General features: G+C 46.2%; 1 protein-coding gene across 9 annotated transcripts in view; it reads right to left on the minus strand.

Annotated features, from left to right (window-relative positions):
- Positions 1-8,299: 8,299 nt before the first annotated feature.
- Positions 8,300-25,613, minus strand: part of STRN3 (striatin 3) — a 66,931-nt gene continuing 49,617 nt past the window's right edge. For all 9 annotated transcript variants that reach the window (XM_073577816.1, XM_073577815.1, XM_073577817.1 and 6 more), the window contains 8 exons: positions 24,616-24,791; positions 24,481-24,528; positions 23,682-23,803; positions 22,318-22,485; positions 21,739-21,879; positions 20,306-20,413; positions 11,739-11,825; positions 8,300-10,832 (listed from right to left, as the gene is read on the minus strand). In XM_073577816.1, the coding sequence (XP_073433917.1) occupies positions 10,663-10,832; positions 11,739-11,825; positions 20,306-20,413; positions 21,739-21,879; positions 22,318-22,485; positions 23,682-23,803; positions 24,481-24,528; positions 24,616-24,791 (1,020 nt within the window). In that variant the 3' untranslated portion in view covers positions 8,300-10,662. The remainder of the gene's footprint in view (positions 10,833-11,738; positions 11,826-20,305; positions 20,414-21,738; positions 21,880-22,317; positions 22,486-23,681; positions 23,804-24,480; positions 24,529-24,615; positions 24,792-25,613) is intronic.

The following is a 25,613-nucleotide window of genomic DNA, read 5'->3' on the forward strand; positions in this document are numbered from 1 at the left end:
TTCCCAGCACACACGTGTGTGTGCTGATAAGGAAAAATTGAGGACTCTTTCCAACAGGCAATTGCAACAGGTTAAAAGAGCAGCTGCAAAAATGCCTTGTCATAGCAGCAGACAAGTTTTTGAAGCTGCTGGTGCCTCCAACATCCCCCGAACAACAAGATGCAGGGTCCTTCAGAGGTTTGCAGCTGTGCGTAAGCCATCCTGTCGACCACCTCTATCCACTGCACACAAGCAGAAACGGCTCCAGTGGGCCAAACAGTACATGAAGACTGACTTCCAAACTGTTTTGTTCACCGATGAGTGCCGTGCAACGCTCGATGGTCCAGATGGATGGAGTGGAGGATGGCTGGTTGATGGACACCCCACGAAAACACGGCTAAGGTGCCAACAAGGAAGAGGTGGAATAATGGTTTGGGCTGGAATCATGGGGAGAGAGATTGTCGGCCCCTTTAGGATCCCTGAAGGGGTAAAGATGAACTCCATAATCTATGTGGAGTTTCTAAAACAGCACTTCCTGCCCTGCCATGGTTCAAGAGGAAGAACCGTGCTTTCCGCAGCAAGATAATTTTCATGCATGATAATGCACCGTCTCATGCTGCAAATAACACATCTGCATCTCAGGCTGCTATGGGCATAAAAGAGGACAAACTTATCGTGTGGCCACCATCTTCCCCTGACCTCAACCCCATTGAGAACCTCTGGAACATCATCAAAAGGAGTGTCTATGATGGCGGGAGGCAGTTCACATCTAAGCAACAGCTCTGGGAGGGTATTCTGTCCACATGCAAAACAATTGAAGCACAAACCATCCAAAAACTGACAAATTCAATGGACGAGAGAGTTCAGAAGCTTCTTTCCAACAAGGGGTCCTATGTGCAAATGTAACATCACCTAGAATAAAGTTTTGCCTTGATAACTGTTTGATTTAATTTTGTAATAAGCTGATAATGCTTATAATTTCACAATTGACCATTTTTTTTGTTCAAAATAAAAAGGTTGAAAACTCTGCTGTGCCGCGACGCAGAGCAAGGTCCAAATTGAAGCTGGGGCCTGGAGTAAATGCGGCGGCCGCCGGGAAGCGCGGAGACATCGCTGCACTGCTGCGGCAACCACTCTCGAATGGATCCCTGCCTGAAGCCCGGCTGCAGAGATGAAATAAGATAAGTGCAGCCGGGGGGGGCAGGCAGGGAGAGGAAAGAGGCTGTCACCGGGTGCTGAGAGGAGCCGTGATTCCTCGGGAGATATGCGACTCAGGGGTCCCATACTTACCCTCTACCTGTTCCTGTCTTCTGAGGAGCAAAAACCTGGGCGAGGAAGATGGTACCTGCATTATCCCGTGTTCATGAATCCTGTGGACGAATGTCCGCGTCTCTTCCAAACCGACAGGCTCTGGTGGGCGAGTGGGTGGAAGATGGGGGACGAGGACCAGTCTAGATCGCCTGACATGCATCCGTGTTAGGGACTCTTGGTCCTGCTGTGGAGAGCTAGGATACGGGGTGGCAGTACACGCCGTACTCATAGTCTCTTTGTGGGTCTACAGATGTGACCATTCACTCTGTATCCCCCCCCGGAAACCTGAAAAGAAACGACGCACTGAGGTAGATATGGGTCTAATGAAAGACCCGTGTCCACCTCCTACTGACACTAAGCTAAACCGACTAAATTAGTGCCGGTCGTTGGGGTGTATACTGCGGAGGCTCTAACCTTTTTCTGTACAGGGTCAGCCTCCTAGTGGCAGCAGCATACACCCATGGTTCCTGTGTCCCCCAATGAAGCGATAGAGAAATTAAACTAACCTGCACGATGGACATCAATCTTCTGGTCCTCCCTCTTTGTAATGGGAGTGGCTAATGGAAACACAGCTCAGCTAAGTATCAAACTAAGGCTGAGGTTAGACTTGCGAGAAACTCGCACGAGTCTCGAGTGTCAATACCCGGCACTGCCGCCGGCACTCGGGACCGGAGTGTGCGGCTGCATGTATTTCTATGCAGCTGAGCGCTCTGGTCCGAGTGTCGGCGGCAGTGCTGGGTATTGAGACGTGAGACTTGTGCGAGTTTCTCGCAAGTGTGGCCCCAGCCTAAGTGCTTTTCATGGATAGAACATGTGTCTGTTATGGTCTATGGGGCTTTCCATGGATTTCTTTGCAAAGACCCCAATTTATCCCATTGAGGTGTAGCTGGGCAGGGATGGGGGGAGTGATTCCACAGCTCATCTACTTCATGATGAGATGTGGCAGTCTCCATGTGGAGGCACCACAAATATATATTTTTTTCTCCTATTTTTTAATGGCTTAAAAAGTGGTTGAAATCAAACTTTTAAATTATTTGTTTAATTTAGTTTTTATTTTAATGTGCTAGTCCCTTTAGGGGACTCAAACATGCAATCAGCCAATCACTTAAAAAAAACAAAAAAAAAACAGTCTCTACAGGAGAGTACCATCATGACAGGCACTCCAGCAGACTCTCCGCTAAGGCTGGTTTCACATTAGCGTTGAAACAACGCTGCGCACTGCGTCGGTAAGCCCCGCCCCGATCCGGCTCCCTGCCCGCCCCATCCGGGATCACCGCCTACTTTCGCATTTGCACGCATGCGATCGGCGCACCCTATCTTTAGCATAGGGTGCGCAGATCATGCGCTGCCAGTGTGAAAGTAGCGTGCTGCGCACTTTTGACGGTGCACAGTGCGCGCCAAAATGCAACATGCTGCATTTCGGCGCGCACGGCGCACTGTCAAAAGTGCACAGCACGCTACTTTCACACTGGCAGCGCATGATCTGCGCACCCTATGCTAAAGATAGGGTGCGCCGATCGCATGCGTGCAAATGCGAAAGTAGGCGGTGATCCCGGATGGGGCGGGCAGGGAGACGGATCGGGGCGGGGCTTACCGACGCAGTGCGCAGCGTTGTTTCAACGCTAATGTGAAACCAGCCTTACACAGCAACCCCCACAATCACGTTGATGGCGTCCCTTGGGATGTGCGCTGTAAAGGCCACTGATCACAGATTCCAGTTAGTCACATTTTACAGATTAACAGCCGCGGGCAGAGCTCAGCTTCAAGTGCGGCTGATACAGACACATGATGGCTCAATAACTGTAATCATCTAACGAAAACGCAGGCTCAACTCCTGAGCCCACAAAGTCAGGGAGCCAGTGTATGATGTACTAGTACGTCATAAGTCATTATGGGATTATTGGGTAGGAGAGACTGGGAAATATTTATTTCAGGAGAAAACCTGTTGACACACTGATAAAAAAAAGAGGCACACTAGACAAAAAGTGGATGAAAATCTGGTTCAGCTTACTAATGAAAAACTAACTTACTCAAATGAGGAAATATAAAAGACGTGTGAATGAGGTCTAAGGAAGAAGATATATAATGGCTGGTATGATAGAAAAAGAAGATGGAAGGATGTATTTTTGTAACTTAAATTATAAGTGAAATACTTGTAAAAGAAGAGAAAGTATTTGTCCATTTGCGAAGCCACAAATCTCATTACTGAATTGATCCTAAATTAAAGTGGCTTTATAGGATTGTGCACGTGTTTCCAGTAATACTGTAAGTAACAGCCATCAATACTATCCACGCATCCAAAATAAAAATCAATACTATCCACACATCCCAGGTAAAAATACTATTGTAAGAAAATCATCATTTAATGAAGAAGTTGTATAATGCCATTTGCGAGCACACAACCGTACCTGTACTGTTACACACTACATGCTTACAAGTGATGTCAGGAGTATGCTTCACTATGAAATATCTTCTGTTAAGACCAGCTGAAGTTTTAAACTTTTGATTTAACTTTAAATGGGTACTCCAGTCTTCAAAAATTATCCTACTCAGGGTTTAGGTGATAATTTTTAGATCCACGATGTTCACACTGTTAGGACTTCCACCAATCACTAGATGGCTTTGTCCTGCGAGTTCAGCCACAAAACCATAGCCAGGAGGAGTTGAATGGAGCAGCCAGTCGCAAATTTACAAAGCTACACCATTCACTGTCTAGGCGAGTGTCAATGACAGTGAAGCTCTATTATCTCAAGGCTGCGGGAGAACCAAGGCAATACAACTGTTGAGGACCCCCCCTCCCCCCCCCCCCCCACACACACACACACTTATGATATAATAGTTATCTGTTTGGACGATAATTTTTGGAGACTGGAAAACTACTTCAAGCCTTAGTAAAACAAACTATACAGCTGGTCTGCCTTTATACAACGTTCTAACTTATTACGCAAATTGGATTTAAGTGTTGTGTAAAGATGTAATTTTTTACTTTTCACAAACTCATGGATGGTATTGTGATTCGTGACTCTTTGGATCACTGAACTCAAACACCTGTGATTATTAACTTGCCAGGTGAGCCCAATAAAAAGGAAAACTACTTAAGTACGTTCCACATTATTAAGCAGGCTAAAAGTTTCAAGCAATATGGGAAAGAAAAAGGATCTCTCTGCTGCCAAAAAGCATCAAATAGAGCAATGCCATGGACAAGATATGAAAGCATTAGATATTTCACGAAAACTTAAAGTGTTCATTGTAACGTGAAGAGATTTGTGGCCGAAAAAGGTCACACAGGTTGGTGCAGATAAAAGGCATCATGAGGAAGGTTTCTACCAGACAAATTCAGCTGCTAAAATACCATTACAAATCAGCAAATAGGTATTTGAAGCACTTAATGCCTCTGCAGTCCCACAAACCTCAAGGTGTAGGATTCTCTAGAGGCTTGTAGTTGTGCATTAACCTACTATTCGGTCACCCCTAAGCAGTGCTCATAAGAAGAAACGTTTGCAGTGGGCCCAGACATACATGGACTAATTTTAAAAACAGACTTGTTTACTGAGGAATTTCAGGCAACCCTGGCTAGGGACATTAGCCAGGAGGTGGTGGAATATTTTGGGTCAGAATCATGGGGAGAGAGCTAGTAGGCCCCTTTAGGGTCTCTGAAGATGTGAAAATGACAGCAAAGTATATAGTATTCATGGCTGACCACTTTCTTCCATGATACAAAAAGAACAGAGTCATAAGTAGAAAAATCATCTTCATGACAATGCACCACCTCATGCTGCAAAGAATACCTCAGTCATTAGCTGCTATGGGGACCAAAAGAAATTAACTCATGTCCATCACTAAAAAAAGTCTTAACCCAATCACTAAACGGCATAGCGAGAAAAAAAGTAAAAACGCAAGAATGTTTTTTGGTCACGTCGACATTGCATTAAAATGCAACAGACGATCAAAAGATCATATCTGCACCATTAAAACGTCAGCTCGGTGCGCAAAAAAATAAGCCCTCACCCAACACGACACGAAAAATGGAGACGCTACGGGTATTGGAAAATGGAGCAATTTTTTTTATTTTAAGTGGAATTTTTTTTTTACTACTTAGATAAAAAAAGAACGTCGATATGTTTGGTGTCTGTGAACTCGTAATGAGCTAGAGAATCATAATGGCAGGTCAGTTTTAGCATTTAGTGAACCTAGTAAAAAAGTCAAAAAAAACAAGTGTGGGATTGCACTTTTTTTTCCAATTTCTCCACACTTGGAATTTATTTCCCGTTTTCCATGACACCATGTTAAAACTAGGGATGAGCGAATAGCTTCAGATAACTCCTTATCCGAATAGCTATAGCGCTTCTCAAATAGCTGCATCAGAAACCTGGATATCTGGAGTTTTCCCGATAATCAGCTGATCAGCGCCACAGCTGCATTTGTTGCAGCTGTGTGACAGTCACAAAACATGCATGGACAGCCTGTCACACAATACTATAGGCATTAGGGGAAAAAGTGAGAACCATAGGCCAGATGAAAATCACTTTTTTTTTTTTTTGCAGAAATGCACCAACCCCATTCGGGAATTCCCTTGGCTTTAGAGAAAACGTTTCCACTTTGGAGATTTCCTCTGGTAGCAAATAGATCTATAAACCCCATGCCATACAAATTTGATTGAAAATTCTTTGAGTTAAAGGTCCATTCCTCTTGGCTGAGCGAATGGCGACTCTGGTAGTAGGCAATGACGTTTTAAGATCCCCTTAAGTGTCGGCCCGATACGGATAAAAACTTTTTTGCACTGCTATACGGAAAATGTTTTCAACCTCTGTCATTAATGGATCTGACCTGGTTCCCCTCTTGGTGATTTAAGTAAGCCACTGCTGTGTTGTCAGATAAAATTAAGTTTTTTCCTGTACTCCATTTTAAGGTTGCTTGTATGACCTGACTGCGGTCAGCTCTTAAGTTGGAAGAACTGTCTTATTTTGGAATCCCATTGTCTTTGAAAACAAAACTGGTCCAGGTGGGCAACCCAAACTACTAGACTCGCATCCGTGGTAATTACAATCGGTCCTTGTACAGTTCATGGAACCCCTTTTAAGAGGCACTTTCTGTCCATGCACTTTAGTGAGTTTAGAACCTTTGTAGAAAGATGAAATTTTGAATCTAGATGGTCTCCTCTAGTGAACTGTATTGCCAGGACCTCCCACTGTAGACATCTTGTGTGGAATAGAGCCAACTGTTCTGCTGGAATCATAGGGATCCTAATAAGGACATTCCTTCTCTTACAGAGATGTCCGGATTAGGGATGATCGAATAGCTTTGGATAAGAGCTTATCCGAATAGCTATAGCCCTTCCCGAATAGCTGGAGCACTCCCGATGATCAGCTGTTCGTCGCCGCAGTTGCTTGTGTCGCCGCTATTTCAGTCACAACACATGTATGGAGAGCCGAACAACTGATCATCGGCAGCGCTCCAGGTATCCGGGTTCCCGATGCAGCTATTCGGTAAACGCTATAGCTATTCGGATAAGATCTTATCCGAAGCTATTCGATCAACCCCTAGTCCTGATCTTTCTGGACTTTTAGAATCTTTTGAATTTTTTTCTGATGGAAGAAACCATTGTGGATGAATAGCCTCTAAGCCGAAGCCCATAAAAATCTGATCCTGAAGGGGCTCCAGTTTTGAATATTTTTTATCTACGCTAACCTTGTAAGGGCAGTTAAAACGTGTTTGACTGCCCCTGAACAGACCTTTTTCGATTCTCCCATTACAATAAAGGCCAAATCTTGCAATATAAGGGGGTCTTTTTTTCTTTATGTGTCATTTCTGAAACTGTTTTGGTAAAGATTCTGGATACTAAAGACACCTCGAAGGGTACATACTGGAATTGTAGTTGAAGGTCGCCTTTGAATCTCACCAACACTATTTTTGGTGGTCTGGGTGGATTGGTATGAGTCAATATGCATCTTTTAACAGTCATAAAGCAAAAGAGGTACATAAGCTTGACTGTAGGCTTTAGATTTTGAATTTTTCTGTAGCAATTCACAGCTTTTAAATTGATTATGGTTCAGCATGAACCATGTGCTTTCTTTATTAAGCACATATTGATTTAAAACCTTTGCTCTTCCTCTGGCAAACCCCCTTTTTCTTAATCAACTAAGATTTTTGTTTTCTAATCAACTAAGATTTTTGCTTTCTAACACTACCTGGTTCTTTATTCCTGCAAGAGTATATCAAATGGGATTAGATGGCTGCTAATTGAATAGTGGTTATTGCTCTAAAAGTTTCTCTAGGACATAGTTTCTTATTTGGGAATGCAGCTCTTGAAGCCATTTAACCAGGGACCTAGCCGTACAAGTGGCCACAATACTTGGTTTACATAAATAGATGATCCAAAACAGTAGGCTTTGGGATCATCTCCATCACCAGGCAAATCTTGGGATTCCCCATGCTGCACTGTGGCTTCTCATTCACGGCCAAAAATTTTCACCTGTTCCTCTTTTATATTTGAGGAGTGGGAGGAGCCAAGGCTCCAGGTGTTTTATTGGAAATTCCTTGTTTCCGGTTTCCATCCTCCAAATCCGGAAGTGGTCAGTGAGCCTGCACTGTTTTGTGTCGGCCACATCACATCTGGCCTCACCTCTGAACCTGGAAGCAGCCAGGCCTGCGTAAGCGCCTCTGTTAAACCTGATGTCATTCAGTGTTCTGAACCCGGAAGCAGCCTGCTGTGAACATCAGAAAGAAAGCTCCAGGTGGAAAGGATTAGGAAGAGTAGCGCCCCCAACCTTAGGACAGCCCTTCAGCAGCCAGGACTTCACAGGTTGCACAAATCACCAGGAGAACTCTCCCCAGGTATGTTGTTATCTTCCTCCTGGACCAAAGGGCTTCTCTTCCAGAAACAGGAAACCACTTGGGGTCAAAGAGAGGTACGACCGCTTTTATTTCAGTAGGTTTCCTGTTCCTGGGGTCGGATACTCCCTCGGTACAGGGTGCTGTCATGGTGAAGGGAAAATTAGAAGATAGCTACTAAGAATGTTAAAAATGTTTATTTTTTTGTTTCTCAAATTAGGAAGAAAAAAAACTCCTCGTGGTTAGTGCCTCTTAAAGATCAAAAGGGTTTCAACATAACATGCAGGAGTTTATTTCAAGAATAAAATAAAAATATAGACTTTTCTGCATAATTTCATCTATATAAAACAGAACTACACTATGCTAGTTAATGCGGAGTTAACATAAATACACATTTTAATATTCTCCCTTTAAGAGAAGTTTCATATAAACAAATATAGAAATTTACAAAAATATCTTATTACCTGTCATGACGTATAGAGGATGTGTCAATCAATGCAAATGTATACAGGTACACCATTTAATATTTATTATATGCATTTTATATACATTATTTTTCAAAACAACCGTCTGCTTATTTTTGTGGTACAATCTTTAAAAATTTGTCGATTTGCAGTCTGTAAAAGGAAAAAAAAAAAATAAAACCTTATAAAAAGGCGCAAACTCTTTTCTGTCGTGGAAGACCAAAAAAAAATAAAAAATGTGAAATTGTTTTATTCATGCAGAACACAAATTAAAATCTTGTCAATACCAGAAACTGAATAATGCAGGAAGGAAAAAAAAAAAAATACGGTAGATGAATAAGACGACAAATCTGAGAAGTAACGGACAAAAATCCTTAAGGTTCAATTACAAAAAAAAAAAAAATAATGCAGGGAGAATTTTTTTTTTTGACCTTTAAGGTGTTTAGCTGTGTTGCGCTACGAGGTCAAGCATATATTTAAAGTGCAAAAATTGCCGCGGAGCTTCAGTCTGTTGACCTGTCATTTTTGAGTATCTTCCGCTCCATTTTGCAATGGCAATTTCGACTTGCTCCGTGCTCAGTCTGATATTGTAGGTAAGAAGCTCCTGGTATTAAATATTCTATTAAAGAAATAATGGCCTTCAGTCATTGTTCCAAAAAAACTGTGTCCCACAAATAATGCAAGCCCTGTGTCACACGAACAAAAAAAAACCAAATATAAAGCTGAAATAAATAACATTAAGCAGTTGGAACTTTGCTGGGAAACTTTCTGGATAAATTAACTCGTAAATAAAGTAAACATACAAAATATCACACAGTGATAGAATGCTGCATTTGTTAAAAAGGGGTGGGGGTGCGATGATAGGAGCAGATGAAACCCCTCTTGCCAGTTAAGAAAAAAAAAAAAAAAAAGAATAAAATAAGGAACTAGTTGTTAGTGTGTATGTAGCCACCCAGTTCTGTTTAACCTAACGCCAGATTTTCTGGCAGCGTCACCGACTTCTGGCTTTACAAAGGGATCGAGGGGGTCAATAAGAAGGCAAAAAAAAAATAAAAAAAAAAATATATATATATATAAATAAAAAAAAAATGTGATAAGAAAAAAAAAAAATAGGACAAAATTTCATTGTCAGGCATGTACTATCCTGATAAAAACACTGCAATTCTGTGACAACTTAAAAATAAAAAGCATAAAAACAATAGTCAGGTCCAAACCGGTATATATGCAGGACAAAGGTTAAAAATTATATAGTAACACACTAGCATTGCCCAAGAAAAGGAAAAAAAGGAAAAAAAAAAAAAAAAGGAAAAAAGAAATCCCTTCATTGGCTGCCAGACACTGAATTCTTCAATGCCAGCTATTAAAACAATAAGCTACATTTTATCAAGATATTGCAATGTGAACTGGGTAGAATAGTGCGGAAGCCACTTCCTTGCTACTTTTCTAGTCCTATGAAGTTCCAGGGAAATTGTGATTTAGGGGCTTAATGATCCGCTATTGCATTGTAACCGCTTGACGCGAGCCAACGACTGAATAATCTACAGTATATTCAGACGTCGAGAAGAGGCTCCATATCCCCCCCCCCCCCCCCCGTTAGTTGAGCTCTTGATTCACAATATTTGTGCACCCAAGACCTGAAATTGAAAGTACAAGGCGCAAAAAGAAAATAGCCAAAAATACGATTAAAATGTTTGTTTTTCTTTCTTTTTCTTCATCTGGATTGTAGAAGAAAGAAAGATATTTATAGTATATATAATATATAGGACAGACCCCCCTCTGCAGGGGCTGTGAATACTGGTTACTGTGAAACGGAGGGAACATAGTACAGTTATTATATCCCTGGACAGAGCCATACTGATGAATGAGAAGATGGAGGGGACTGGCAGCTGTGTGGTAACCAGTATCTCCCTAGCCTGCAGAAGGAGTCATCGTGTAGTGTCGGCGCTGGAGCAAATTCCTCTTGGCAGTGATGTCGTAAGGACTTGTTTCTTTAAATACCGCAAGTGACTCCATTTTTGTTCCAAAATGCACTTGTGGCACTGTGAAAGCACAGGGGAAGGGGAGAAGTATGGAAGGGTCACACGAAGACCTTGGCCAGCGCATCAGCTCCAGCACTGGCGATGAATGCTTTGGATGGGTGAAAGGCAACATCGTATATAGACTCGTCCAACTTCTTGCGATGGGCAGTGATCTCCTGTACACACGTTTTGCTGTCCAGATTCCACAAGCGAATAGAGCTGTCGTGGCCTGCAGGAGAAATGCACACAAGGGGAATGGATTACAAGTTAACGGAAATAATTTATGCAACAGAGGGGCATCATGCACAATACGGCAGCACACTAAAGCTGGAGTCACACATAGCGACTTACCAGCGATCCCGACAACGATATCAACGTTTCAGGATCGCTGGTAAGTCGCTATGTGATCGCTGGTGAGCTGTCAGACAGCTTCACCAGCGATCAGCACAGCGATGCCGAGTGCGCGACAACGCTGTGTTCGTTAGCGCTGATGCCATCCCTGTAAAAAAATAGAATTAAAATAAAAAATATTGTTATTCTCACCTTCCGACGTCCCGCACAGCCATCCCGCCTCTCTCCACGCTCCCGGTCCCAGTGATCCTTTGCATGATTGACCACGAGACTTCGCGCTCCCGCGAGACCGTGACATTCTCACGTTCATTCTCGCAAAGGATCACTGGGACCGGAGCGTGGAGAGAGGTGGGATGGCTGCGCGGGACGTCGGAAGGTGAGAACAATTTTTATTATTTTTTACAGCTGATCGCTGGTCTCCCGCCTGTCAAACGCAGCGATGCGTGCTGTCCAGCGGGAGACCAGCGCCGAAAAAAAAGTCCAGAGGTTTCTTGCAGCAATCAGCGATACCGGCAGGGGGGCCGGTTGCTGATCGCTGTAACAGACAGCGATCTCGCTGGTGAGATCGCTGTTACGTCACAAAAGTTGTGACTCAGCAGCGATCTCGCTAGCGAGATTGCCATGTGTGACTCCAGCTTAAGGTGGCGGGGTTTTATTCACTCAATGATACTTTTCTGGTACACGACTTGATAAATTCTCCTCTATAGCTGTGCAGTTTGGACTTTGGCAGACTGTCCTTGCATAGAGTCACTTACACAATATTCTAGTAAATCAGATCACTTACTTCCAGACATTAAGTATATTCCATTAGGATCCACTGCAAGGCTAGTAACAGCGTCCAGGTGGGCAACCATTGAATGAATGGTCTTCCCTGAAAGACAAAAGGAATCAGGCCGTTACCACCAGAAGCTTATGAAGTGGCTTTAAATATTTAATGGACTGTTCAGTGTCATCAACAACAGATCAGTAAAGGTCTGATCTGATATCAGCATGGCTCCGTAGACTGAGGAGTGGCCGTTCCCCGGGACAACAGATCAGCTCCTATTCACCTACATCTGGTTCCTGCCAATGCTGTACCCAGATTGGGGTCTTATTTGATATTAAAGGGAACCTGTCACCAGATTTGGCCGATACGAGTTAAGTATCACCTTTCAGGACTGATATACACCATTCCATAATGCTGTATATCTGCCCCTAACCCGACTTGTAAGAGAAGAAAAATAACTTATTATACTCACCTGCTGGGTGGTCCGGTCCGAGGGGCATCGATGTTCTTGGTCCGGCGCCTCCCATCTTATTGCAATACGTCGTCCTTCTTGCTTCGTGTGGATGACGCGTCCCTGTATCATCCACACAGTCTGCTCAGTATTGTGCACCTGCGCCGGCATACTTCTCTGCTCTGTTGAGGGCAGAGCAAAGTACTGAAGTGCGCAGGCGCTAGGCCTGACATTTTTCAGCACCTGCGCACTGCAGTACTTTGCTCTGCCTTTAAGGCCATGTGAAAACGTTGCGGAATTGCAGCGGAAACTTCTGCGGGAATTCTGTAATTCCATTCCTTGGGAAATATGAGAGAAAACTGCATTTTAATTCCCGCGGAAAAACTATCGATTTGCAAGCGTAATTAGCTTGCAGAATGCTAGCGATTTCCAAGCGATCTGTAGCACTGCTTGGAAAACTGATTGATAGGTTGGTCACACTGGTCAAACAGTGTTTGACCAGTGTGACCAACTTTTTACTATTGAGGCTGCCTATGCAGCATCAGTAGTAAAAAGATCTAATGTTAAAAATAATAAAAAAATAAATCGTGTTTTTCTCACCTTCCGGCGTTCCACGCAGTGTTCCCGATCATCGCAATGCTCCCGGCAAGTCCCTTTCCCAGTGATGCATTGCGGCAATGACCTTTGATGATGTCGCGGTCTCGTGAGACCGCTACGGTATCGCGAGACCTCGATGTCATCAAAGGTCATTGTCGCAATGCATCACTGGGAATGGAACTTGCCGGGAGCATCGCTGAGGCCTGGCGATGCTGCGAGGGACATCGGAAGGTGAGAATATGACGATTTCTTTATTTTAATTCTAATTTTTACAAGGATACAGTACCCAGAGCCTGGAGGACCGTCTCCTCTCCCCGACACCCTGGGTACCATCCGCAAATGTTCTGCTTACTTTTTGCATGGTGGGCACAGCCACATGCGGAAAGTAAGCAGAACAATGCATTCCTGTGTGTGGATTTTCCCGCGATTCCGCACAAAGAATGAGCATGCTGCGGATTTTTCCACGATGCAATTCCACGGCAGAAAAATCCACAGCATTAGCATTGTATTGCATGGGATGCTTTTTTTTGCGTTTTCGCGGCAAAATCGTATGTTTAAAATCGCTGCGAAAACGCAAAACAGGGATTTTTGTGATAAACTCACCGTAAAATCCTTTTCTCCGAAACGCTCATTGGGGGACACAGATACTGTGGGTGTATGCTTTTGCCGCTTAGAGGCTGACACTAAGTGAAAAAAAAGAGGTTAGCTCCTCCTCCACCGTATACACCCTCGCCCCTATTGCGGGTGGAAATCAGTTTGGTGCCAAAGCAGAAGGACAACAAAATCAGCCTTAATACAGGTACAACATGTCCAGAAAAAAGATCACCCTTATATCACATAAATAAATGCGTATAAATTAAACAAAATAGAAGCCAACTTGGCTAATAGCGTGGGTGCTGTGTCCCCCAATGAGCGTCTCGGAGAAAAGGATTTTACGGTGAGTTTATCACAAAAACCCATGTTTCTCCTTCGCCTCATTGGGGGACACAGATACTGTGGGACGTCCTAAAGCAGTCCCTGGGTGGGAGATTGACTCACTGTTCCAAGCTACATGCACCTCTTACTTAAAGGTGCGCCACCGCTACTTGGAGAATCCTTCTACCTAGGCTTGCATCCGCCGAGGCCTGAGTATGCATATTATAATGTTTGGCAAATGTGAGCAGGCTGGACCAGGTTGCTGCCTTGCAAACCTGTTCCATCGAAGCCTGATGCCGAAGCGCCCAAGAGGCGCCCACTGCCCGAGTAGAGTGCGCTCTGATCCCTGCTGGAATCGGCGTGCCTCTAATGCGGTAGGACTCCTGAATAGTCAAACGAATCCATCTGGCTATGGTCGATTTTGAGGCAGCGAGTCCCTTCCTGCGCCCTTCGGGGAACACGAACAGCGTGTCCGTCTGACGAAAGGGTGCCGTCCTCGACACGTACTTCCGGAGGGCTCTCACCAGGTCTAACGTGTGAAGAGCCTTTTCCACACGGTGCACCGGTGCTGGACAAAATGAAGGCAAGACAACATCTTCATTAATGTGAAATGAGGACACGACTTTCGGCAGAAAAGGAGGGGCTGGTCTGAGCACCATCTTATCCTTATGGAAAGTGAGGAACGGAGCTCGGCAGGATAGGGCCACCAGCTCTGAAACCCGCCTGATGGAAGTGATGGCCACTAGGAACACCACTTTCCAGGACAGGTACCTCAAAGAGACATCCTGAAGTGGTTCAAATGGAGCTTCCTGCAGAACACTTAGGACCAGGTTAAGGTCCCAGGCGTCCATAGGCGCCTTATAGGGAGGTACCAAGTGGGATACTCCCTGGATGAAAGTCTTCACCTGCAAATAGGTAGCAATTCTGCGCTGGAACAGGACGGATAAGGCCGATATTTGTCTCCTGAGGGAACTTGGGGCCAAGCCCGAGTCTAGGCCCGACTGGAGAAAGGCCAAGATGTTGGGAATCGAGAAGCTCAGTGGAGAAACACTCTGGCCTCGACACCAAGCAAAGAACACCTTCCAGGTGTGGTGGTAAATTCGTGCTGAAGCCGGCTTCCGGGCGCTAACCATTGTAGCGACCACCTTGCTCCCAAACCCTGCCTGGGTTAGAATCCAAGATTCAATGGCCATGCCGTCAAACACAGGGCCCCCGAGTTCGGGAGCCAAATCGGCCCTTGAAAAAGTAGATCTGGGCGCTCTGGCAGTCGCCAAGGAACGTCGGCAAGCAGCTGCATTAGATCTGCGTACCACGCTCGACGGGGCCAGCAGAATCGCCGGAACCCCTTCCGTCTTGATCTTTTTGATGACTCTCGGGAATAGTGGCAGTGGGGGAAATAGATATGGGAGGTGGAACTGGTTCCATGGCAGAACCAACACATCCACAGCGATTGCTTGCGGGTCCCTGGCCCGAGCGACATATATGGCACCTTGGCGTTCACTCTGGACGCCATCAGGTCCACATCCGGAGTTCCCCACAGTTGACAAAACTGCTGGAAGACCTCGGGATGTAGTGACCACTCTCAGGACGCAAGACCCTGCCGGCTGAGAAAGTCTGCCGCCCAGTTTTCCACGCCCGGGATGTGGACTGCCGAAATCACTGAGTGGTTTGCTTCGGCCCACTGAAGAACGTGCCCCACCTCGCGCATGGTTGCTTTGCTGTGGGTGCCCACTTGGTGATTTATGTAAGCCACCGCCGTGGCATTGTCCGATTGGATCTGGACGAGGCGGCCTGCTAAGAAGTGATGAAACTGCTGCAGAGCCAGCTGAATTGCTTGTATCTCCAATAAGTTGATCTGATCTGTGGCGACCACCGTCCCTGGGTAGTGTGGTGGCGAAACACCGCTCCCCAGCCGAGGAGACTTATCACCAGCCAATGGTCTGGGGGGGGGGTTTCCCCTGGGTCAGAGAGGAACTGGTTATCCACCATCCGAGCGACTGCCTGACTTAAGAGGACAGTCGGCACCGCCAATCGAGCGTGAAAGGATTCTTGTCCCAGGCTGACAAGAGAGCGTGCTGCAGGGGGCGAAAATGGAACTGGGCGAACGATATTGCTTCCATTGCTGCCACCATTCTTCCTAGAATCCTCATCCCGAAACAAATGTTATGAGGGACTGGTTGGCGAAGAGTCCGAACTCCCTGCCGGAGAGCTAGGGCTTTTTACTGAGGGAGAATCACCAACCCTCAGCAAGTGTCGAAGACCATTCCTAAGAAGGAAATCCTCTGAGCTGGCACAAGGGATGACTTCTTTACATTGACCAACCACCCTAAGCGGACAAGAGTATCTAGCGTGATGTTGACATTTCCCTCGCATGCCCGTCTTGAAGGGCCCTTGACCAATAGGTCTTCCAAGTAAGGCAAGACGACTATGCCTCGAGAATGCAATATGGCCATGACAACTGCCATAACCTTTGTGAACACTTCGGGTTAGCAACAGCTCCCAGAAGGTAGCGCCACGAACTGAAAATGTCGACCGTTGATGGCGAAACGCAGGAACCTTTGATGAGGAAAGATGGGAATATGCAGATATGCGTCCTGGATTTTGACCGAGGCCAAGTATTCTCCCTGCTCCATGGCCGATATGACTGAACGGAGAGACTCCATCCGGAAATGTCTGACCCTGATGAATTTGTTTGGAAGTTTGAGGCCCAAAACAGGTCTGACAGATCCGTCCTTTTTGGGAACCGCAAACAGGTTGGAATAGAAGCCCTGAGCCCTTTCGTGCTCTGGCACGGGAACAATGACCCCGTTGTGCTGGAGCGATTCGATGGCTCCCAACAGAGCTCTTGCCTGGGTATCCACCCTGGGAAGACGAGAAAGAAAAAAACATTTTGGAGGGTTTCTGACAAACTATTTTGTAACCCGAGGCCACCAACTCCTTTACCCATGTGTCGACCTGCAACACTGAACCAGATGTGGCGAAACCAGAGTTGTCGGCCGCCCACCTTGCTGGTGTCGTCTGGTAAACGCCTCGAGTCATTTGGCTGACAATCTTTGGGATCTGGATCCCCTCGATCTGGGCTGTTGAGTACGCATTCTCCCCAATGGGTTGGTTCTATATGAGACCTGCCTCTCCCTATCCTGGTTGGGGCGGCCTGAAGCGGTGGAATTGGCCGCTGTGGTCCACCCAAGGTTGCGAAAGGCCCAAAAACGTGCCTGAAAAGGGTGGCAAAAAGGTGGTTTGACCTTTAGTTGAGGAAGAAAACCACTCTTTCCTCCTGTGGAGTCGGAGATAAGTTGATCTAACTTCTCCCCAAATAGATGGCTGCACTGATAGCACAGGGAAGTCAAGGACTTCTTGGAAGTAGAATCGGCCCGCCATGTCCTTAACCATAGAGCTCTGATAGAAATTGCATTTGCGGCAGCAAGTGCCGAGCAATTGGCCGCATCCAAAGATGCATTGATTACGTAGTCTCCGGCCATCGCGATCTGACTCGCGATCTCCGATATCTCTGCAGGTAGCTCTTGCGCGACCTTGTTTAATGATTCTGACCATGAGATCATGGCATTGGCTACCCAAGTTGCTGCGAACGAGGGAGAGAGCACTGATCCTAACGCCTCATATACTGAGCGAGCTAAGCTCTCTATGAGGCGATCTGTGGGATCCTTAATAGAGGAACCACTAGGTATGGATAACAGAGTTTTAGTGGCCAGGTGTGACACTGGTGGATCCACCATCGGAGATTCCGTCCATTTTTTACGGAGGTCCGGGGCAAATGGATACCTTGCTTAGAGTGCCTTTTGACCCGAGACACGCCTGTCTGGTCGTTCCCTGTGTCGCTGCACTATGTCCTCAAACTCAGGGTGAGAGGAAAAAATTCTGTGCGGCCGCATCACTCGCTTATACGCCACCTTATGCCCCGTAGCCGCTGCGGGATCATCCTCAATCCCCAAGGTCTGATTGACGGCTTCTATGAGGCTGTCCAATGTCTCACGTGACCCTGGAGCATCCAGGTCAAGGGGCTCGTCTGAGTCGAAATCTGAGGTCTGCTCGCTATCAACCACTGGCGACGGGGAGCGAGAAGCAGAACGTACGGATGCCAAAGCACCAGATGGACTGGGCGACACCGCGTGGATTCTCTTCCCCCGGGTCTGCCTGGAATGAGAGCGGCCCCTGCAGGTCGAAGGTTCTAGTGAGGTGGAGGTTCCCTCTAAGGCCGGCGAGCCACTGTGCCTGCCCCTATCTGGGGCCTGAAGGGACTCGACTGCCCTCGTAAGTGACGCCATGGACTGACAGTGATAGGGCCCACTCTGGGGGGGGGGTTTGGGACCTCGGTCGCAGGGGAGGGCTCTTGTGCGCGTTCAGACTCGCAGGCTTCGCATAATCGCTTGCTCTGTGCTTGCGGAAACGCAGCCCGACGAGATGCATGCAGCGTGAAAAACGTCTTTGCTTTTTCGGACATGCTGTATCTGTCCACTGCTGGGGATGGGGGGAGGAGGTAGCACCTCGTTTTCCCTGTAGCGTGGCCTCTCGGGCAGCACTTACCCCAGTCCAGTGCCCCCACACCTAAATCGCACGCCACCAGCTGTGGGGCGGGCCGCCAGCATATAAACCGCTCCAGGGGCGGTACTTCCGGCTCTGCGGCCTTAGCCGCGCTCCGAAGCAGGGGACTAAATTTATCCACCACCGCCCAGGCCTGGGCCGCCGGAAGTGACGCACGGCCCAGAGGCGGAACTTCCGGCCGCGGACTAGCTCCGGCCTCAATTTATCCCCTGCCCGCGATGGGGGGGCGCGGACCTTCCATGGCGCCGCAAAAACTGGCGCTACTTACTGGCACGGGCTGCCCCGCACCGCGCTCTCCACCTGCAGCCACGCTCTGCCAAGAATGGCCGGTGGCATCTGCCGGCTAAGGGCTCCAGCCCTGGATCTTCGCCACAGGAGACCTCCCAGGCCCACTCCTCACTGACGATCCTCTTCGGCTTCCCAGCTCAGGTATGTGAGGGAGCCTTGAAAAATAGGACAGTGCAGGCACCCTAGCTCCATCTAACCCCTTCAGGGGGTGAGGAGAGGGACCGTCCGCCGCCTTGCAGCACCGCCGTCTAGCGTTGGTAGAGCAGTGGGGGCCGCATGGACTAGTCTTGTGCCTCTGTACAGCCCATGGTTTCAATACCAAGGGGTGGTCAGGGCTAAGTCCGGCATCGTGTCCCACGTCGCCGGACAGGATACGTGGAGGGACACTCGCACGTGCTCACCGTTGTTGGTTTGGGGAAATTGGACCCTTTCAATAGGATCCGCTGCCCCTGTATAATCGTCATGGAAAAAGTCTGGAGCAAAAAAAAACAGACGTGTGCCTCCATGGACACTAAGCAAAAAACTGATTTCTGCCCACAATAGGGGCGAGGGTGTATATGGTGGAGGAGCTAACCTCTCTTTTTCACTTAGTGTCAGCCTCCAAGCGGCAGAAGCATACACCCACAGTATCTGTGTCCCCCAATGAGGCGAAGGAGAAAAAAGTCTGAGTTTGATGCAGGGTTGCGTCATCCACACGAAGCAAGAAGGACGACGATCGTAAGAAAATGGGAGGCACCGGACCAAGAAGAGGGACACCCCTCGGACCGGACCACTCAGCTGGCAAGCATAATAAAAGCTCTTTTTCTTCTCTTACAGGTCGGGTTGGGGGCTTATCTACAGCATTATAGAATGCTGTATGTCAGCCCTGAAAGACGGTGATCAAAACTTTTATCGGCTAATACTGGCGACAGGTTCCCTTTAACCACCCATTCTCAGGTCAACACCTAAACAGTGGACAACCCCTTTTATAGATGAACACTATAAACCAGCTAAACGAGTATCCAAACAGCTGGAACACCATGTAAAACAGCAAATTGAGAACTAAGAGAAAGTTACAGCAATGATTATTCCAATTTCAACCAAGTAACTTAAAAACTAAGAACATTAAAGAGCCATTAAGGTCAGATTTCAAGCTTTTGCACAGGTTTATTGAAGGAAAACAGTGAAGGTATAGAGGGGTCAGAATCTGAAATACACCTTGTATTGCCTAATTTAATTTGTGCAACTTGAATTGTTTTCTTACTTTCATCTATACAATCAGGACTTCACAGATCTAAGACATTCGTGCTGCTGTATAAATCAGCTGGCAGTTTCCTAGAAGTGTACGTGGGTACCACTAGTATGGTTATTAATAAATACTTGGTGAACTGCTATCCTGAAATACAGATGCTCAATGACTGGGGACTGATTGTCCACCATGGTTTTACAGATTAAGACTCCATTCCCACAAGGAGTTTTTCAAGTTGCAGATTTTCTGCGCCCATTAAGGTTACTTGCAACTTTTCCGAAAATATGCAATGTAAAAAAAAGAAATCATTGTGGAAACATAGCATTAAAGGACTGAATATGGCGCTGTGTTCAACCATATCACAACGTCCTCCTGAGAGCCCTTCATGGAACCTGAAAACATTAATTGTTACTCTACCTTAAAATGTTAGTAGTTTGCAGAAGTGCAAGCGCAATAAGCCTCCATATACAAAGAACCAGAGCTCACCCAGTACAATAAAAAAACACATGTTCCTGCTAGTAAAGAAATAAAAGGAGAGCTCACCGGACTTGTTGTCAAAAAATTTTATGTGCCTATCCTCGTAGGCAGCAATGGTAACAGATAGAGTAGGGTGACTCACAACCTTGTTTATGTGGCCACTAAATGGGATACCTGTAAAACAATATAATCAAGAGACATGAATCAGTGTAATCACTGGTTACTGAAATTACAGCGCTCAAATTATATGGATAAACATACACATTTTACAAAAGGTCATAAAGGGATGAGGGGACAAACAGACGACTGAGCTGCTGTAGACTCAAGAGGCTCATACATCACTACCGTTCATCCCACAACTGTACATCATATTCAGATGATTTTATATTGAGGGACAGAATGTTTTCTCACAGATTCAGGTTAAAGGAAGCATCATACTGAGAGATTTGAGTGTCTTTATACAGGGTTCACTGCCTAAACCTAAAACACAAATACCCATTTGAATAATAAATTCCATTATAGGGGTATTCTCAGGTTATAAAATTGCTTTAAGTTAGACAACATGGAAATAAAGTTTGCAAGTGACTTGCTTTTTCTACCTTTTGGCAGTCTCCTGCTGTGAGAGCTTTTAACTTAAGGTACTGTCACACTTAGCGATATCGCTATAACTTGTGACGTTATAGTGATATTGCTAGCGATATCGCTGTGTCTGATACTTACCTACGACCCGCTCCCCTGCTGGTTATCGCTGATCGCGCGAGAACGTCCAGGACTGTTTCTCGTTGTCCGCTTCCTGCGGCGCTTCCTGTGGAGAGACGAGCGTGGAGCCGGGCGGGAGGACGCAGGATCGCCTAGTGTGACAGGTAAGTAGCGACCCCCGTCCCCAGCTTTGTCGCTGGTGAGATCTGCCTGTGTGGCAGCTCACTAGCGACCACTTAGCGATGTACCAGCGATCCTGACCGCGTCATATCGCTGGTCGGGATCGCTGGTACATCGCTAAGTGTGACAGTACCTTTACATAGTGTAAAGTTGGTTACCAAGAAGCTTGGCCACCAGTGCCAAGCCCAGTAAGCCAAGTAGTTACACTGTAGGATAAGAGTTAACTCTTAACATCCTAGTCCTCTCTCCAGTTTATTGATTTCCATACAGAGGTCATCTGCTTATCTCTCAGCTCCTGATATCTCATCAGTCCTGGATAATCAAAATTCTTCTTCCCACATCTCCTCCCCGTCGCTTGTTCAATTGCACGGTTACCTCTATATGCAATTAATGTGCCAAAAGTGAAAATACAGAAGTACTGTTAATGCACAGTAGCAGGACCAAACTCCTGACCAGAACTGTCACTCAAATTGGAGTGCCATCACCCCAAAGCAACCAGGAAAGAGACTGCAGAGCTGTGAGCTGCTCAAGATACAACTTGAGAATACCCCTTTAATGGCATGTCCTGGACACCTGAAAATCTCAATTTCATAACTGCACTGGAAGAGTAAAATACTTACTAGAATCAGAAGGTGCAGACAACTGCAGCAGAGACTGAGACGTCTCAAGATCATAAACCACAATGCAGCCGGAGGTGAAAGAGGCAATGGCGTGGGCTGGCTCGCAGCCTATAAAATCCACTGATGTGGGGATGCCATGTTCTAATGGGGAAAAAACAACATTATCACAAATTTAATTATTCTCAAAGTGTACATGTTAAAAAGGACCATATCATCTGCTTTGTACTGCCCAAACTTGACATACCATGAATCAGAGCTTTGCTGCACAATTACTATACGTATTACTATTAACTATACCTTTAAAGACCCAGCTCTGCTCTACATGATTGACAGGTCTCCATGTCAGGTGTGGTAGAATTTTTGGAAGAAAGTTGGCACTTTTTTTTATTTGCAATCCTGGACAACCTCTTAATGTGGCTTCTAATTAGAAAATTGATCCAAGAATGTGTGTGTGATACCTTTTACCAATATACGACAAATGGGCCTATGCTAGTTAGCTAAGCCAGAGAAAGAATAAAAGTTAAGTTTTTTAAATAAAGGTAATGGACAAACTGGAGGGAGGGGGAATCAGTTTCTCACCTTTGTTTCCATTATATGTTCCAATACACGGCACACTCTCCGGTGGATTCCATAATCGAACTGTTCCATCAGCTGAGCAAGAGAGTAATCTGTCTTTAACACCACTGTGAGCCAGGCTCCATACGGCATCTGTGTGACCAACCAATGTGCCCGCAAGAACACTGGGATCTGAGAGACAGAAAATTGTGACTGTATAGTAATAAATATTGAGGATAGCGGATTATATGGTATTTCCACTATTCAAAGATAAAATGACACAGTAGAATTGTAACGTACAGCTACAAGGTTCCTTATCTACCCTAGAGCAGTGGTCCCCAACCTTTTTTGCACCAGGGACCGGGTTCAAGCAAGACCATTCTTCCATGGCCTGGCAGGGCGGGGATGGTGGTGTGGCAGGGGCGGGGCTTTGGTCATAAGGGGGCGGGGCTATGGACGTGGTTGTAGTGTAGCAGTGTATACTTATAATTAAATAACATTTATAATGTGACTCAACTCACCATAGGTTTTGAATGAGTGCTCCATCACCCCCATCCTTGCCTGCTCCATCACCCCATTCTTGCCTGCTCCATCACTCCCTTCTCCCCATCACTGCCATCTCTCCATCATTGCCTTCACCCCATCACTCCCTTCTCCCCATCATTGCCTTCACCCCATCACTGACGCCTCTCCATCACTCCCATCAATGCCTTCTCTCCATCACCCCCATCATGGCCTTCTCCCATCACCCCAGCCATCATGGCCTTCTCTCCCCATTACGGTCTTCTCATGTTCCCATCTCCTCCAGGGCCAGGCTCCACCTACACAAACACAGACAAACACACACACAGACATACATATACACACAGACATACATACACACACCACCTCTCTCCTCTCACCTGTCGCAGCATCGCCCGCGCTTCCTCGCTCTGACACAGCAGCGGCGCGCTCCTCTCTGTGTCAGTCAGAGACAGGAAGCGTGGGTGGCGGGCAGGAAGTTGGACGGGTCCTTGCAGCTCCGCTCCTGCTATTCCCTATTGCAGGCAGCGGAGTTGCTTGGATCGCTCCCTGTCCGCCGCTACACATGAGGGCAGTTTAAGAATTGCTGCGCGCTGCCCCAGCCCCCGCTACGCCACTGACCGCCCCTGGCTCCCCTTGTGTCCGCGGACCGGCAAGGGCACTGCAGCGGCCCGGTGCTGGGCCGCGGACCGGCGGTTGTGGACCCCTGCCCTAGAGTGCTCAGAAAGATGAAACAATACACAACCCACAATACAGAATATACCTGAATGTAGCACTGGCTGGAGGCAGAGACCAAGTCATTGTGTAGCCCAATTAAACTATCTGAGAAAGATGAGCATACAGAAGGAGGTGAAGCTCCAACATACCATATGTATCATATGGGTCTACATTTGGGCTTAGCATGTTCCACCACTGTATTGTGGAGTCTATTCCTCCGCTGTAGCAGTGTTCTCCGCTAGAGCCGACAACCAGGGAGAGGACCGGACCCCTAGAGGGAAAAAAAAAAAAAAAGGAGAGAAAGGCATGAAAAATATATCAAAGTTAGGAGAATGCAAACTCGGACGAACAACACATTGCAATTTCATAGAGACTATTTTCATTTAACTAGGCTACAATTCAAAAGAAGAGTGTGAAATATTAGGTACGGTACAACCACATGAATCAATATCTTGTAGAACCAATGATAGCAGCAGTAGCCTTAAGTACTGGTCTTCTGTATGTCTTCATCAGTCTTTCACATCACTCTGGGAGGGAATGTTTTACCACTTCTCACTGCAACGTTGCTTAAATGAGACCCGAGCATTCAGCGGAAAGGAGCACTTTTATTCCGACTGCTGCTCCATTCATTCTCTATGGAGCTGCTGACGGGCCAAACGCAGCACTTGGCAGCTTCATAGGGCTTAGGGAATAAATGGAGCAGCGGTGGAGTAGGTACACTGCCGCTTAATTCATACGGGGATAAAAAAAGAATCCGGTCATCCCAATCGGTCGTGTGGGGCCCAGGGGTCTGAGCCCCCACCAAATAAGTTATCATTTATTCTCTGGATAAGCCAATACAGAAGGTAGAGGGGTGGAAAGGAAGACATTTTTAAAGACTATCAAATCCTTAAAGTTGCAAAAAATTTGCTGAAAGGGGTTTGTTCCTTTTACATTACAAAAACTTACATGTGAGCTCTGAAAGTATAGATCGGTTCCACATCGAACGAGGCACTCCTGAAGGTAGAAACATATGCATTTGTTAAGAGTGGCTTTTACTTATACGTTATAAGAAGAGGTTGCAATGTAGCAGACAAGACTCACTTTTTGGCAGGGACTGTTTTCTGCAAGTTCCACAATTTTAGGGTGTGATCTTCAGATGCCGTTACCAGCACAGGCTCAACTGGATGAAATGCTAAAGCTCGCACTCCATCAAAGTGACTTCGCAGGGTGTACTTGTGGTTCCAAGTTTTCCTAAATGCATCCTTATTAGATGGCATCTTTAAAGTAGAAATCATTTGAAAGTTATTAATTCACTAACACACAGCCGTGATGCAACATTTCAGATGTGCTCTTCATAATGCTTCTAGACCTCACTCCGCTCATGCTGCAGGATCCCAGTGTAAACTAGGCTGACCCCATGTGTAAATGTGTGGTACAGTTGTGGCCAAAAGTATTCACATCCCTGCAAACACAAATTCTTTGGTATTATCTTCATTTAATTTGTCTTAAATGAAAAACACAAAAGAGAATGAAGCAAAAAGCAAAACATTGGTCATTTCACACAAAATTCCAAAAATGGGCCAGACAAAATGTATTGGCACCCTCAGCCTAATACTTGGTTGCACAACCTTTAGCCAAAATAACTGCAACCAACCGCTTCCGGTAACCATCAATGAGTTTCTTACAATGCTCTGCTGAAATTTTAGACCAGTCTTCTTTGGCAAACTGCTCCAGGTCTCTGATATTAGAAGGGTGCCTTCTCCAAACTGCCATTTTTAGATCTCTCCACAGGTGTTCTATGGGATTCAGGTCTGGACTCATTGCTGGCCACCTTAAAAGTCTCCAGTGCTTTCTCTCAAACCATTTTCTAGTGCTTTTTGAAGTGTGTTTTGGGTCATTGTCCTGCTGGAAGACCCATGACCTCTGAGGGAGACCCCGCTTTCTCACACTGGGCCCTACATTATGCTGCAAAATTTGTTGGTAGTCTTCAGACTTCATAATGCCATGCACACGGTCAAGCAGTCTAGTGCCAGAGGCAGCAAAGCAACCCAAAAACATCAGGGAACCTCCGCCATGTTTGACTGTAGGGACCGTGTTCT

Source organism: Dendrobates tinctorius, unplaced genomic scaffold (assembly GCF_039654945.1).
Source record: "Dendrobates tinctorius isolate UK_male_01 unplaced genomic scaffold, ASM3965494v1 ptg000057l, whole genome shotgun sequence".
NCBI lineage: Eukaryota > Metazoa > Chordata > Amphibia > Anura > Dendrobatidae > Dendrobates > Dendrobates tinctorius.